The following is a 14464-nucleotide window of genomic DNA, read 5'->3' on the forward strand; positions in this document are numbered from 1 at the left end:
CGCTGCGAATAAGTTATTAGCTCATCATGATTAGGTTCAGGTAATTAATTACATCATTTGGGAAGTCTCATGTATTAGTGGGAAGTCTCCCACTTGTTCAACATGTTCTCTAGTTGTTTAGTTGGAAGTTATTTAGTTGATCGTTTATTTGTGTATTTAAGCAACGAGTTGTCTTACGGAATGATAGGAAAAGAAAATTGAAGTAAATTGTCTCTTAAGTCTTTGGGTTCCATCATTTGGTATCAGAGCAAATTCTCTTAGCTTTGAAGAGGGACCTTCATTGGTATGAAAGCACATTTTCGTTTTTGATCCGGACCACTTTGTGGTATCAGAAACTCCTATTCTTGTTTTGATTTAGACCACAATTTGTGGTATCAAAACTTCTTTATCCAAAAAAAAGAACTTGTTATATAAGAAATGGGAAGCACACGAGAGTGCATTGAAGAATTCAAGATCAATCTCCTCAGCAAAATGCATGATGAGATACGTGAAGAGCTGAATAAGATGGCACAATGTTGGGAGGATCACGCATCAACTTGGCGTCAGAAGATGGAGACGTGGAAGACAAAGATGAACACTCGTGATGGAAGAGCCAATGGTGATACTGCATCTCAAACGGCTAAGATCATGGAGGTTGTAACTGATCAGCAGGTTCCGGTAGAATCAATGGAGCTCTACGACGAGATCAATGGAGCTCCAATTTTTTATGTCTATGACGAAGGGCAAAACTATGATGTCTACCATGATGTGGTTCCGATCTTTGACACCTATGGTGATGAAGACTTGGCTGTACTAGGCTGTTCAAGCTTTGCTTCTTCACCAAACAACAAGGTATTAAAAGAACCCATTGATTTGTCCCATGATGAAGCTCTACTCGCACAGTTTTGGATCTGCAACGTTGCTTGTTGGGGTCAAAAACGGACAGGACGAAGTTAAAATCCAAATACCCGTAAAAATCGGCATGAACACTTTTACGAAAAGTAATCTCCGTAAAGAAATATTTACGAAGAACTTTGCGGTGAAATCTTGCACTAGTCTCGGTTGATTAATCGAAACTAAACACCCATGGTCCAAGAACACATTCATAAAATGTCAGAAAGTGATCCAAACAAGGTCGCCACGTAGCGACCGGTCCGCGAATGAGCCGGTCGCTACGTAGCGACCGACCCGCGAACGAGTCGGTCGCTACGTAGTGACCGACCAATCCACTCGGTCAGTCGCTACGTAGCGACCGACCAAGTCTTTCATTTGGTCACTACGTAGCGACCAATCCAGCGCAGACCGGGTCGCTACGTAGCGACCGAACTGTCTTGGATATCAATCAACGGGTACGACCCAAAATAGTGCATTCTCGTATGTTCCTCAATGCTAGCTCCGATGTACCGCAGCCATAACATTTCTCACTCCCATCGATTGGAGTTATTACTTAAACTTTACGATAAAAATCGCGGAAAGTTTATTTTATCGATAAAAATCGTAATAAACGTTTCGAGTCGAAAGACGGCCCAAATAGGTCTAAAACGTGATTAGAAACCCACTTACGATTTTTTAAGGAAAAGCCCATAGATACTATGGCGGTTTATACTTAGTCCGCAAGAAAGGATAAATATCAAATTTCGGCAGACAAATGTGAGGTTTCCGCAGATAATCATGAAGATCGAGAAAAACAGAATATCTCCATTTTGGAATTAGGACAGCTTAAGGGTAGAAAAGGAAAGCTCAAACCGACCTTGGAGGGAGTATATAAGGAGTCCTAGGCGAGAGGACAAAGGAGAACTTTTCCATAGCAAACTTAGCACTAAGAGCGATTTTAGGCAACTTTCCATTTTTGTTATTCGAGCTGCGACTCAATTAGATTTTGTAGTCTTAGGGTTTTAGAACAAGGACTTGCCGACAGCTCTCGTAGCCCAGGCTCTTACCTTGTTGTAACGCTAACGCAAATTCAGAATAAGATCTATTTTGCTCTCTTTTCGATTTCTTATTTTTCTCGTCTTTATTTCGTGTTCTGATTACTTGGCGTGTGATTTAGTAGATATCTGGGACCTCTGGGAAATTAGGGTTTTCCTAACTTTCCTTATTTAAACGGAAATCGACAGTGCGAATTTCGGTTCCCACAGTTTGGCGCTAGAAGGAGGGGGAGCACGAATCAATCTAACTCTCAACCGCAAAACGCCCAATCAGATATGACGATTGACAATGGAAAGAACATACGGGAATCGACCGATACGGACGTCATCTCTTTTAAGGGGAGAGCAACGATAAACCAGACCAAACCTCGCAACGATCTCCTTGTCATCGAGTTGACGATTCAGAACATCGACGTCGCGAGAGTCCTAATAGGTAGTGGAAGCTCGGCTAATATTATTTTAAAATCTCCCTCGAAAGAATGAAGATTGACCCGTCCGAAAAATCGCGGAAAGCCCTAGCCCGCTAGTAGGACTCTCAGGGGAGACCACTTTGGCACTCGAGTCAATTAACCTCATAGTAAAAGCTGGAACTACGGAAAAAATCATTGAGTTCCTAGTTGTCGACAGACCTGCGTCATACAACGTAATCATGGACACACCGTCGTTGAATCTTATGCAGGCAATTCCATCAACGTACCATCTTTGCCTCAAATTCTCAACCCCTCGCGGAATCGAAACAATCTGGGGAAACCCGAGGGTAGCACAAGTCTGCTTTGCCGCAGAACTAAAACAAAAAAAATCGGATTCCGAGACCACTCCTAGAAAAAGTTGGCCTCCGACAAAAAAGCCCAAGAACAAGATTCGGTAGAACTCTTCTGGCAATTGCGGAAAGCTGAAATCCTAGAAGAAAAGCACGAGCCGACCTTCGAACCCGTCGTATCAGTATGTCTTGACAAAGCATTCCCCAAACGATTCATCGAGATCGGAGCCAACCTCCATGAACCTTTAAGGACTAAGCTCATAACTTGTCTAAAAGACGAAAGAAATGCCAGAGATTGACATCAACATAACCTGCCACGAGCTGAATATCGATCCAACCTTCAAACCAGTCAAACAGAAAAGACAAAAGTTGGGACCCGAGCGCGCTACTGCGGTCAACGACGAAGTCGAAAAACTGCTTAAAGTTGGATCGATAACAGAAATAAGGTACCTAGACTGGCTCGCCAACCCTGTAGTGGTCAAGAAGAAAAATGGGAAGTGGCGAGTCTGTGTTGATTTTACTGACCTTAACAAAGCCTGTACAAAGGATAGCTTCCCCTTACCACACATCGAAGCAACAGCGGGAAACGAACTCTTATCCTTCATGGATGCCTTTTTCGGGTTACAATCAAATTATGATGAACCCCGATGATCGTGAAAAAACTGCATTTATTACAGATCGCAGAACTTATTGCTACAAGGTGATGCCCCTCGGCCTCAAAAAAGCCGGCGCAACCTATCAACGACTCGTGAACCGGATGTTCTCCAAACAACTCGGTAAAACTATGGAGGTCTATATCGACGACATGCTCGTAAAATCCCTCAATGCGGAAGATCACGCTTTTCAGCAGCTGAAACGCTACTTGGCCACTCCTCCGGTTCTCGCAAAACCTGTCGAAGGAGAACCCTTGTTCTTATATATCGCAGTATCAGCAACAGCCGTAAGCGGCTTCCTCATCAGAGAAGAGCGCGGTGAACAGAAACCCATTTTTTACATAAGCAAAACTTTGCCAGATGCTGAGTTACGGTATCCGCTAATGGAAAAACTAGCATACGCGGTCGTGACATCGGCACGAAAGCTCAGATCGTATTTCCAATCCCACGCGATCGTCATCCTCACGACCTTCCCTATGCAGACGATTTTGCATTGTCCAAGCCAGTCGGGAAGACTAGCCAAATGGGCAGTCGAGTTAAGTGAGTACGATATAGAATACCGACCAAAAACGAGTGCAAAATCCCAAGTACTCGCAGACTTTTTGGTAGAGCTACCGACGGGAACCGTGACTATCAAGGAACAAAATTTGACCTGGGTCCTTCACATCGACGGATCGTCATCTAAGCAAGGATCAGGCATCGAAATTTGCCTCACGTCACCAACCAGTGAAATCCTAGAGCAATCATTTAGACTGGAATTTCACGCGTCCAACAACGAGGCCGAATACAAAGCGCTCATTGCAGGACTACGATTAGCTCACTGATTGAAGATACGCAACATCCATGCCTAGTGTGATTCTCAGCTAGTCGCAAGTCATTATAGCAGAGAATACGAAGCAAGGGATGAAAGAGTGGATGCATATCACAAACTCGTCCATAATCTAGCTCAAGATTTCGACTGTTTCACTCTCACGCGAATCCCCCGCTCCGAAAACGTCCAAGCCTATGCTCTCGCGGCCCTGGCATCAAGTTCAGATCCAGGTCTTAAAAGAGTGATTCCGGTCGAATTCATTGACCACCAGTCATTGTCAACCTCATCAGGGATCAAGACGACGATGTAGAGGAGGTCGCAGTACAGCCAGAAGAAAGATCAGAACAATCCGACTATAGCTACGATACGCCATGGCTGGAAACGATTCGAGCCTACATCATCGACGGAATATTACCTCCCAAAAAATGGGCAGCCCGCAAAATCCAGACCCAGGCCGCGCGTTATGTAACAGTTGGCGGGGAAATTTACAAATGGAAATTTTCCGGACCACTCATGATGTGTTTGGAAGGAGAAAAGGCGAGATAAGTCATGGAAGAAGTCCATTCTGGATCCTACGGAAACCATTCCGGTGGAAGGTCACTTGCAGTGAAGATCAAATGCCACATATACTACTGGCCAACGATGATCAGAGATTGTGAGAATTTCGCACGAAAATGCGAAAAATGCCAAAGGCATGCTCCGACCATCCGACAACCAGCAGACGTTCTTTTTTCCATCACGTCACCGTATCCTTTCATGCGCTGGGCCATGGACATCGTCGGACCCCTTCATAATTCAAAGCAAAAGCGTTTCCTCTTAGTCCTCACTGATTTCATCTCAAAGTGAGTGGAGGCGGAATCATACGCAAGTATAAAAGATGTCCAAGTTGAAAACTTCGTATGGAAAAACATTATCTGTACACGTGGAGTTTCTTACGAGATCGTAACTGACAACAGATCTCAATTCATCTCCACCAGATTTGAAGCATTCTGCGAAAAATGGAAGATACGATTAAACAAATCAATTCCCATAGATATCCACAATTCAACGGTCAAGCCGAGACAATCAATAAGACCGTTCTAGACGGACTTAAGAAACGCCTAGACGCTAAAAAAGGCAGGTGAGCAGAGGAACTTGAGGGAGTCCCCTGGTCACATTGCACGACCCCAAGACGAGCAACGGGAGAAATGCCTTTCACCCTCGTGTACGGGACATAAACCATGATTCTCGCAGAAGTTGAATTTCCCGGCGTCCGAAGAATATTACTGCCCGAACGAGAAGAGCTCAACAACGCCATGCTCCTAGACAATCTCGACCTCATCAACGAGCACCAGGATCGAGCGCTCGTCCGAATTCAAAATTACCAACATGCAGCTGCAAAATACTATAAGTCCAACGTTCAAAATCCCCGATTCAACGAAGGAGATTTAGTTATGTGCAAAGTCTTCCAAAACACCGCTGAGCGAAACGCGGGAAGACTTGGAGCAAACTGGGAAGGACCCTACAAGATCATAAAAGTCGTTCGACCGGGTTCATACGAGATAGCCAACATGCAAGGCGTAAAAATTCCAAGGACTTGGAATGCAATGCATCTAAAAAAATACTATCACTAAACAAATCGCTTCGCAACCACTGAACTACGAGACAGCTTGATCTCTGAAAGGGGTACGTAGGCAGTTTGTCGAAAGACAAATTCAGCTGTCCCTCTCTCTAAAAAAGGGGGGGGGGAGCGGGTACGTATACGTATACTCGTATACTCCCAAGTTCACACTCGATATTTTTGAAACTTTTCCAACGCAATAATACCACAAAACCACACGACCATCTTTGGTCAACAAATTATATTCGGGTCCTAAAAGAACTAGCAAATTCACCAGTCACTAGGGAAAAATCAACCTTTGGCATTGCGAGACGTCGCAAAAACGCCTAAGAAACTATTTCCCGCCAGACATCGCATAGACGAAATCCTGGTCTCAAAAAAAAAGGAACCTCATACGCATTAACATTCTCTCAAACACGTACTCTTCGTGAAGATCCAGACGATAGTGTCTACCACCAAGTTCGTTGCTGATCACATCGAACTCCCAACGTCCTAAACAGACTAAGCCATCTCATAAAGATGACTCTCATACATTCGACACAAGGGTAATAGCGCTATAAAAGAAATCCGAAATTTTGGTCAGCACTTCCAGGAGACTTAAAAATTATCCTTGGAGAGATGGTCGAGTCCAACCAGACAAGTCATATAAGCCGAGAACCTATCGCGGATTTTAAATCGGTATGGAATCAGGTCGAAACTGTAACGGGATACGTAAGTCGAATTAGTCATCGCACCCCCTAAAACCAGAAGTAAACCTAGGTCTTGCCCTAAACTCAGCACACTGGTCTTTAACATCTCAAGGTATGATATCAAAGATACGAGATCCTAAAGCATGCCTCTATGCTTATAGTCAACGTCCTCAGAAGTCCCACGAAATTAGGACTTTGCGGAAAATTCTCGAAACGGACCACGAATATAGCATTTCACTTTGGAGAAAGATATAAGATGACAACTCATAATCTTCCTTCTACACCATCCAAATTACTCACATAAAAACGCGAACTGAATATCCATTCATAAAAATCCGCAACGCGGCGGGGATTCAAAGCCACAAGCGGCCAGTCCCAAAACATAAACAAGGCCATACAAGGCCAGAACAAGTACTAATTCATAACATAAAAAGAAGTCTCTCTCAAGCGAGATCGTAACCTTGATTGTCATTTGTAATCTAAACCTCCCCTTCACCCATCACCTCGTCCAAGCTCGGGGCCGCACCGCCTCAGTTTTCCCCGACCACAGGATCTTGCCCCTCTGGGTCTTCTGAACACGTCGGGAGGAAACACTCGGAATTTAGATCAGCCAAGACAAGGTCGAAACTCCCATCCACGGCCGCCAGATCTCCCTTGCAAGCAGACAACCTGGCTTCCTCGGCCTGTAAGGACGAAGGGGTTTCACCCTGGAGTGCCTGAACCACAGCCATCCCACCGTCGATAGTCGCCAGGGCCAAATCACTGCTGCAAATGCCCTCGAGGGAGCCTAGAAAGTCGGAGATTTTCGCCAAACGAGTCTCGAACTCAACGCGGAGTGCATCCTTGGCCTCCTCGATCCCACAGTTTGCGGACCCTTGACCACTTTCAATCTGACGCTGAAGTCGACGTACCTCCGAGGACTTGGTCTTCCTAGCCTTTTTCTCCTTAAGCAAAGAACTCGCCGTCTTCCCAAGGTCCCTCTCGAGCTCCCCAATCTGAACCTCGAGCTTAGACACCTTTGCGGAATGAGAATCCTCGATAACTTTTAGCATGGCTTCAGACTCAGACAATTTGCCCTGCATCTCTGTCAGATCTCTCGCAAGACGACCGACCTCGGAGCTGCATTCGCTGATCATCCCATCGATCAGCGACATAAACTGCGAGATAAGATAACGAGTAGAGATACAAAACAAAACATGGCTAAACAGAATCCAACGCTCTAAGAATAAAAAGCCAAAGGGAAGAACGAACCTTTCCACGAAGTCTCGACGCCAGGCTCGACCCTTCCAGATGCGAAGGCTCCCCATTGTTTCCCGTCGTACACCTCTTCTTCTGAATCCTCGCTGGAACAGTCGGAGTAGCACTGGGAGCACGCATTGCCATGACGATTTCCTTTCTGGTTGGAGGAGGAGGCATCGATTCAGTGACCTTCTCCTTATCGTCAACAACAATTGGAGTTGTAGATGAATCAGAAGGCTGGGCCGAGGCATCCAAAACACACAAAATGCCCGTCCCGGACTGTTCCCCCGCATCTTGCGAAGCCTGAACCACAGGATCGACGGCTGCAGTGACAACTGGAGCAGGAGAAGACGGAGGTTCTGCGCAAACATGGATAGGTTCCTTCTCAGCTTTAGGACGAGCCATCTTCTCTCGGAAAGAAAGGAAGCCGGCGACACTGGCTGGAGCATTGTCGGAAGGGGTTGACTCCGGCGCCTGGGAGGAGGCCTCAACCATCTCAGCATCAGAACTCTTCTTGTCGTTTTGGGAGGAAGACATCTTGAGAGCTAAATTGAGAAAAGAAGCTATAGAGAATTTGGAAAGAGAGGAATGTGTGGAGGGAATGAAAGATGGGAGCTCACTACTTATAGAAGTATGAGCTTAGGATTTCGATTTATTATATATATATATATTTCTTGGTCGATATTCTTCCGTGAAATTTTGAATGTAAACTCCGTCCAACTCACCTATCTTGCCTAACTTGCCTAAACGCACGCTAGAATCTCAGCGACAATCCACGATTCTAGCGGGCTGGGGGCTAACTGTTGGGGTAAAAAACGGACATGACGAAGTTAACATCCAAATACCCGTAAAAATCGGCATGAACGCTTTTACGAAAAGTAATCTTCGTAAAGAAATCTTTACGAAGAACTTTGCGGTGAAATATTGCACTAGTCTCGGTTGATTCATCGAAACTAAACACCCATGGTCCAAGAACACGTTCATAAAACGTCAAAAAAGGATCCAAACAAGGTCGACACGTAGCGACCGCTCAGGAACGAGCCGGTCGCTACGTAGCGACCAACCAAGCCACTCGATCGGTCGCTACGTAGCGACCAAACCGCAAACGAGTCGGTCGCTACGTAGCGACCGACCAAGCCTTTCGTTCGGTCGCTATGTAGGGACCGATCCAGCGCGGACCGGGTCGCTACGTAGCGACCAAACTGTCTCGGACATCGATCAACGGGTACGACCCAAATCCATGTATTCTCGTCTGTTCCTCAATGCTAGCTCCCATGTACCGCAGCCATATCATTTCTCACTCCCATTGATTGGAGTTTTCACTTAAACTTTACGATAAAAATGGCGGAAAGTTTATTTCATCGATAAAAATCATAATAAACGTTTCGAGTCGAAAGACGGCCCAAATAGGTCTAAAACGTGATTAGAAACCCACCTACGCTTTTTTAAGGAAAAGCCCATAGATACTATGGCGGTTTATACTTAGTCCGCAAGAAAGGATAAATGTCAAATTTCCGCAGATAATCATGAAGATCGAGAAAAGTGGAATATCTCCATTTTCGAATTATGACGACTTAAGGGTAGAAGAGGAAAGCTTAAACCGACCTTGGAGGGAGTATATAAGGAGTCCTAGGCGAGAGGCACAAAAAAAAGTTTTCAGAGCAATTTTAGGCAATGTTATTCGAGCTGCGACTCAATTAGGTCTTGCAGTCTTAGGGTTTTAGAACTAGGAATCTCGCCGACAACTCGTAGCCCAGGCTCTTACCTTGTCGTAACGCTCAAACACGAATTCGGAATAAGATCTATTTTGTTCTCTTTTTGATTTCTTATTTTTCTCGTCTTTATTTTGTGTTCTGATTGCTTGGCGTGTGGTTTAGCAGATATCTGGGACCTCTGGGAAATTAGGATTTTCCTAACTTTTTTTATTTAAACTAAAATCGACAGTGCGAATTTCGGTTCCCACATTTCTCACAATACACATTGGCATGCCAATTATGCTCCGCGTCCAATCCAAAGCCATGAACCACTCACCCCAACACCAAAGAAGATCAGCCGAGAAGAACCAGTTTCTGGTAAACCACCACCATTAGGTAACAAGAACCTTGAGGACAAGGTTCTTTTGAGAGTGAAGTATTGATAAGATCATGACCAACAATGGGATAGGGATATGGCACGTTGGCTCATGTATTAGTGGGAAGTCTCCCATTTGTTCGAACAATGTTCTCTAGTTGTTTAGTTGGAAGTTATTTAGTTGATCTTTTATTTGTGTATTTAAGCAACGAGTTGTCTTATGGAATGATAGGAAAAGAAAATTGAAGTAAATTGTCTCTTAAGTCTTTGGGTTCCATCCGACTTTCCAGGGAAGCCAAAAAAACTTAGTTTACAAAAGAAGCAAATATAAAAGTGAATTTCTGTTTTTTTACCGGATACTATTCAGTTGTTACTTTCTCCACTTTAACAACAAGAAACCATGAACATTCTGAGGAATGCAAAAGGATTGAGGTGATCAGAGAAACATACATTTTCATGACTAAAGTTTTGTAATTACCAAAAATTTGTTTGTTATTTTGGTGTCTTATTCTAGAATTGTAGAGAACAATACAAACAAAACAAAATGATTCGACTTTGGCCATGAATTACACATTAAGTATAATACATCCTTGGTTATCCTCTTTTGTTGCTCAAAAAAATCCAGCGTGGTAATAACGATATCAAATATTAAAGCACGTATATAGAAAGAAGAAGAGAAAGCCTATGTATAATTTTCACGTTATTTATGAATTGACCAAAAATTAAGGTATGTTTGTTACAACTGTATACCATAATAAAAAAAATAACACAAACAATTCATAGAGTAACACATACACATCATATAAGCTTTATTAATTAATTATAATAAAAAAATTAACACAAACAATTCATAGTGTAGAGTAATTATTAGATTCAATAGGTTCGATGCACATAATTGATTTAAATATATTGATGCCTCTTATTGTTTAATTATGAACATAGAAAACCATTTGCGAGAAGTTTTTTCTCTTCCATCAGCAGGATTAGTGAAATTGACCCAATTCATACCAAACCGAAGAGTGTAACCATTTCCGAACTCGTAGTTATCCATCAAAGACCATGCAAAATACCCTGCTACGCTGAATCCATCACTGTAATATATTTGAAACAATGTTGACACTTATAATTCTCAAAAGTATGTTAAATAAATTAAGTACGAATCATTAGAACTCACTTGATAGAACATTTGAGACATGAAAGATGGCTGCAATGATTTTGAATTCGTCCATTATCAGCAAGAGCATCTGGCAGCGTTAAGTTTCCGGTATCAAGATCAGCAACAGTGAAAATTAACACAAGATTTTAACAAGGATATATAGAACGTTTTCATTGGTTAATCATATTTGTATTGGTATGATGATATGTAAGTACCATTTTCAGTGATGTAGGTAAGTGGGTTTCCGTATATGTTTTTGATATAATTTAGTACTAGGTAAAGACCTGCACTTTGCCCATGATGAATGATATATGGTGTTTTTGACATCATAGTGTATGTGTTTCTTGAGGTCTTTCAATCTTCTATCGAGCTTGTCTAGTCTTTTTGTGATCATTTCATGTATGGAGTAGGTAGAAGAGTGGAGAAGAGGATGCATGAAAAAAGATGCTATTTTGGGGTGTTTCACGCGGAACAGCCAGGCGGAGCAGCATGAAGATTGTTCCTACTGAGGAACAGCCGAATGACTGTTCCCGACAGATAAAGAAACCTCCAAGATATTTCGGGAATTTGCCCTAGCTACCCTATTCTTCCTTCTAGCCTATCGGCGCCTCATATAAAAACACGACTTTATCTATTTTACTAGACGACACTAGTTTTGCGAGAAGACAGGTTTTACTTTTGGATTTGATCTTTTGTAAGGGCGACGGCTTCATCCTTCTCATCGAGAAGAACAACCTGAACCCTAGTTTATTTCTTCTCAATCATATCATGTGTATTTCAGTTTCATCTTCTGTTATTCCCTGCATCATGATTGAGTAGTCGACTGTTAATCTAGGGTGATAGAGTTCATATCGCAACTGAGCATAGATAGGTTATTATTTATATAGTCCTCATTCATTCATTGCTTAATGCTTACGCTAAACTGATCATCTAGCGTCTGATCCTAAGTTAATTTGTGCATCAAAAGCGTCGTAGGTTGCTAGATCTTGCATGAATGAGCATTGTGTCCTTGACCATGTGAAAGTAGATGTTAAGGCACATTTGTGAACAGATCGGACTTGTTCAATAAGGTTCACCATCGGATCTCAGACCAAGCGACATCTTAGGCGCTGAGTCTGATCGGTGAAAGGAACAGCTACACGATAGTGTGTTGTTCTATCTAAGTGATCCGAGTTCTAGATCGTACTGATTCGAACCTGAATAGTTGCTTGGTTGCGGTTGTACGCGCTCGAACTCACTCTAGATTAACCCTTTTTAAATTGAATCTACCAATTAAGTTTTTACTTGTTTACGTCACTATTGAAATCAAAACTCACAATTGTTCTTAGCTTCATATTGAACTCATAGAAATAAATTGTGAACTGGTCCTCTGGATTGAATCTCAAATATTACAATAACAACTGTTAAACTTGACAGTAGCAAGGATTCATTTTTAGTGTATCAATGAATATATGTGTAAAATATAATTTAGTGATCGAAATATAGAGATTCTTAATCCGGTAAAGTCGAATCAATTAAAACTGAACAGAACTGAAACATAGAAAGTGGTTTGGATTTTGTAGGACCAAATAAATCGAATGGATGTTATTATTAAGAAATCGTAATATATGGATATAGTTCGGTATATTAACCGATCAACCTGAAGAAACCAATTAATTAAAATATATTAGTATACTTATATAGAAATTTTATAATAAAATTGATAATATATACACAAATTATTTTATTAATGTGAATTAAAAATTAATTTTAATAATTTTTATTTTGGTTTAAGTTAAAAAGGTTATTTTATTTTTCTCATTTTCATCAAATTAAATAAAATATATATTTTTATTTCAATGGTAAATATTTGTGCTAAAATATAGTTATATAATAATATAATAATATTACGATATTGATATTTTTCTTACTTTTATTTTAATATTTAAATAAAATTGAAAATATTATATTTAAAAGTTAAAGTAAGAAATATATATTGGTCTTTTGGTATAAACTAAATAAATTAAAACTAATAGTATATAAACTGAACCAAACCAAATTAGATATAGTTCAAATATGGTAGCTAATTTTTATAAACCGAAATACCTAAAAACAAAAAACAAAATCGAACAGAAATCTGGATTGAACAGGCCTAGAAAAATCCATGTAGTTTGATGTTCGTATTTTTACTAAACTAATTAAATACTATTAAAAGTAGTTCTTATCCAATTGGTTACATGGTTTGAAATTATTGTCCCATAACAAAATCAATAAGTATAGTTATTGGGCATGCCTTTGAAAATTGAAATCATGAACTATATATAATTTGGTTTGGTTGGGTTTATATACTATTAGTTTTTAGTTTATTTGGTTTATACCAAAAGACCATAACTATATTTATCTTTTATAAAAAAAATTAGTTTATATGATTAGAAATCATTTTTATTAAAACAAAAATATATATGCTAAAAGATCATAACTATATTTATCGATCGGATCATTTTCCATCTATCTATTAGTATAGTTTTTTTTGTCCCGAAAAATAAATCATACCAAAGTAAAATAACACCATAATATAGTTTAACGTCGGCGAAGTTAACTTAAAATTAGACAATTCCTCAAATAGAATGCGCAGAATGAACACATAGAAGAAAAAAGAAGAAGCAAAACTGGTAAGACATCAAAACTAAATTGCAGCGTCTTATTATATTGAAACAAAAAACTTAGATCAAGCAAGTACTTCATGTCTGTTATCAATAGGTGTTGACTGGAATCCTGAAAGTAAATATTATAGCACATACATACATTGAAATTTTCATTTATGCTCACTTTTTCTTGAAGACATCTATCTCTGAAATTTTGGGGCAAACATAATTTTAGAACATCCTTAAAACTCTTCATAAATATTTTAAAAGCTATACGTTTTTGTTACATTTCCCCTACTCAAGTTGAAATAAATTTAAAATACATAAATGACATTAGCATCCATGGATGACCAAATATATTCATGAAATAATATCAGAAATTGAATTCATTGAAGTCATTGTTTGATGATTTGCGTAGGAATGCTTTGAATTAATTTGGAAGTAATGTGGAAGTCGTTAATCGTTATAGAGTTTTGGTTATATAGAGTCCATCATTGAAAGCTTTTGACAAATAATAATTATTGAAAATTGAAAATATTATTTAGATCGGGTCTGCAATTACACCCCTACTATTCCATTGTAATATGTTTGGTAAGTTGTAGATTAAGGGATTCAATGAGTGATACAAATTCTTCGGCATCAACTTTTAAATTGGGAATACGTTTCTTGCAAAGTGATAGTTTAGGAAATTCATATTAATAGGGAATTCAACAATTAGTACAAACTAGGATAAGACATGCGCCTTGCGCAGGGTGAGTTTATTTGTATATATTATCGATAGTTTTTTTTATATATATGATCATTTTATTTATATATATAAAATATTTTTTGTTGTTATTATATAATTTCTTTCCGATGGATCAGATCAATTTTTATTAAAAAATAATGGAACAAAACTATAATTAATATATCATGGGTTGATCAGATTGGACATTAAACAAATTATGACATAAAA

At 40.2% G+C, this 14464-nt stretch overlaps 1 protein-coding gene across 1 annotated transcript; it reads left to right on the top strand.

Annotated features, from left to right (window-relative positions):
• Positions 1-2952: 2952 nt before the first annotated feature.
• LOC106297464 lies at positions 2953-4144 on the top strand. Its single transcript, XM_013733699.1, has 2 exons — positions 2953-3205; positions 3345-4144. The coding sequence occupies exons 1-2, from the start codon at positions 2953-2955 to the stop codon at positions 4142-4144; spliced, it is 1053 nt and encodes a 350-aa protein (XP_013589153.1).
• The last annotated feature ends 10320 nt before the right edge of the window (positions 4145-14464 follow it).

This window comes from Brassica oleracea, chromosome C6 (assembly GCF_000695525.1).
Source record: "Brassica oleracea var. oleracea cultivar TO1000 chromosome C6, BOL, whole genome shotgun sequence".
Taxonomy (NCBI): Eukaryota; Viridiplantae; Streptophyta; class Magnoliopsida; order Brassicales; family Brassicaceae; genus Brassica; species Brassica oleracea.

What these genes read in the sequence shown, in the direction of transcription:
- LOC106297464 (XM_013733699.1), top strand. Translation starts at nt 2,953, where the DNA reads ATGCCAGAGATTGACATCAACATAACCTGCCACGAGCTGAATATCGAT. An exon ending in TACTGACCTTAACAAAGCCT is followed by an intron (nt 3,206 to 3,344) that starts GTACAAAGGATA and finishes CATTTATTACAG; the next exon opens with ATCGCAGAACTTATTGCTAC.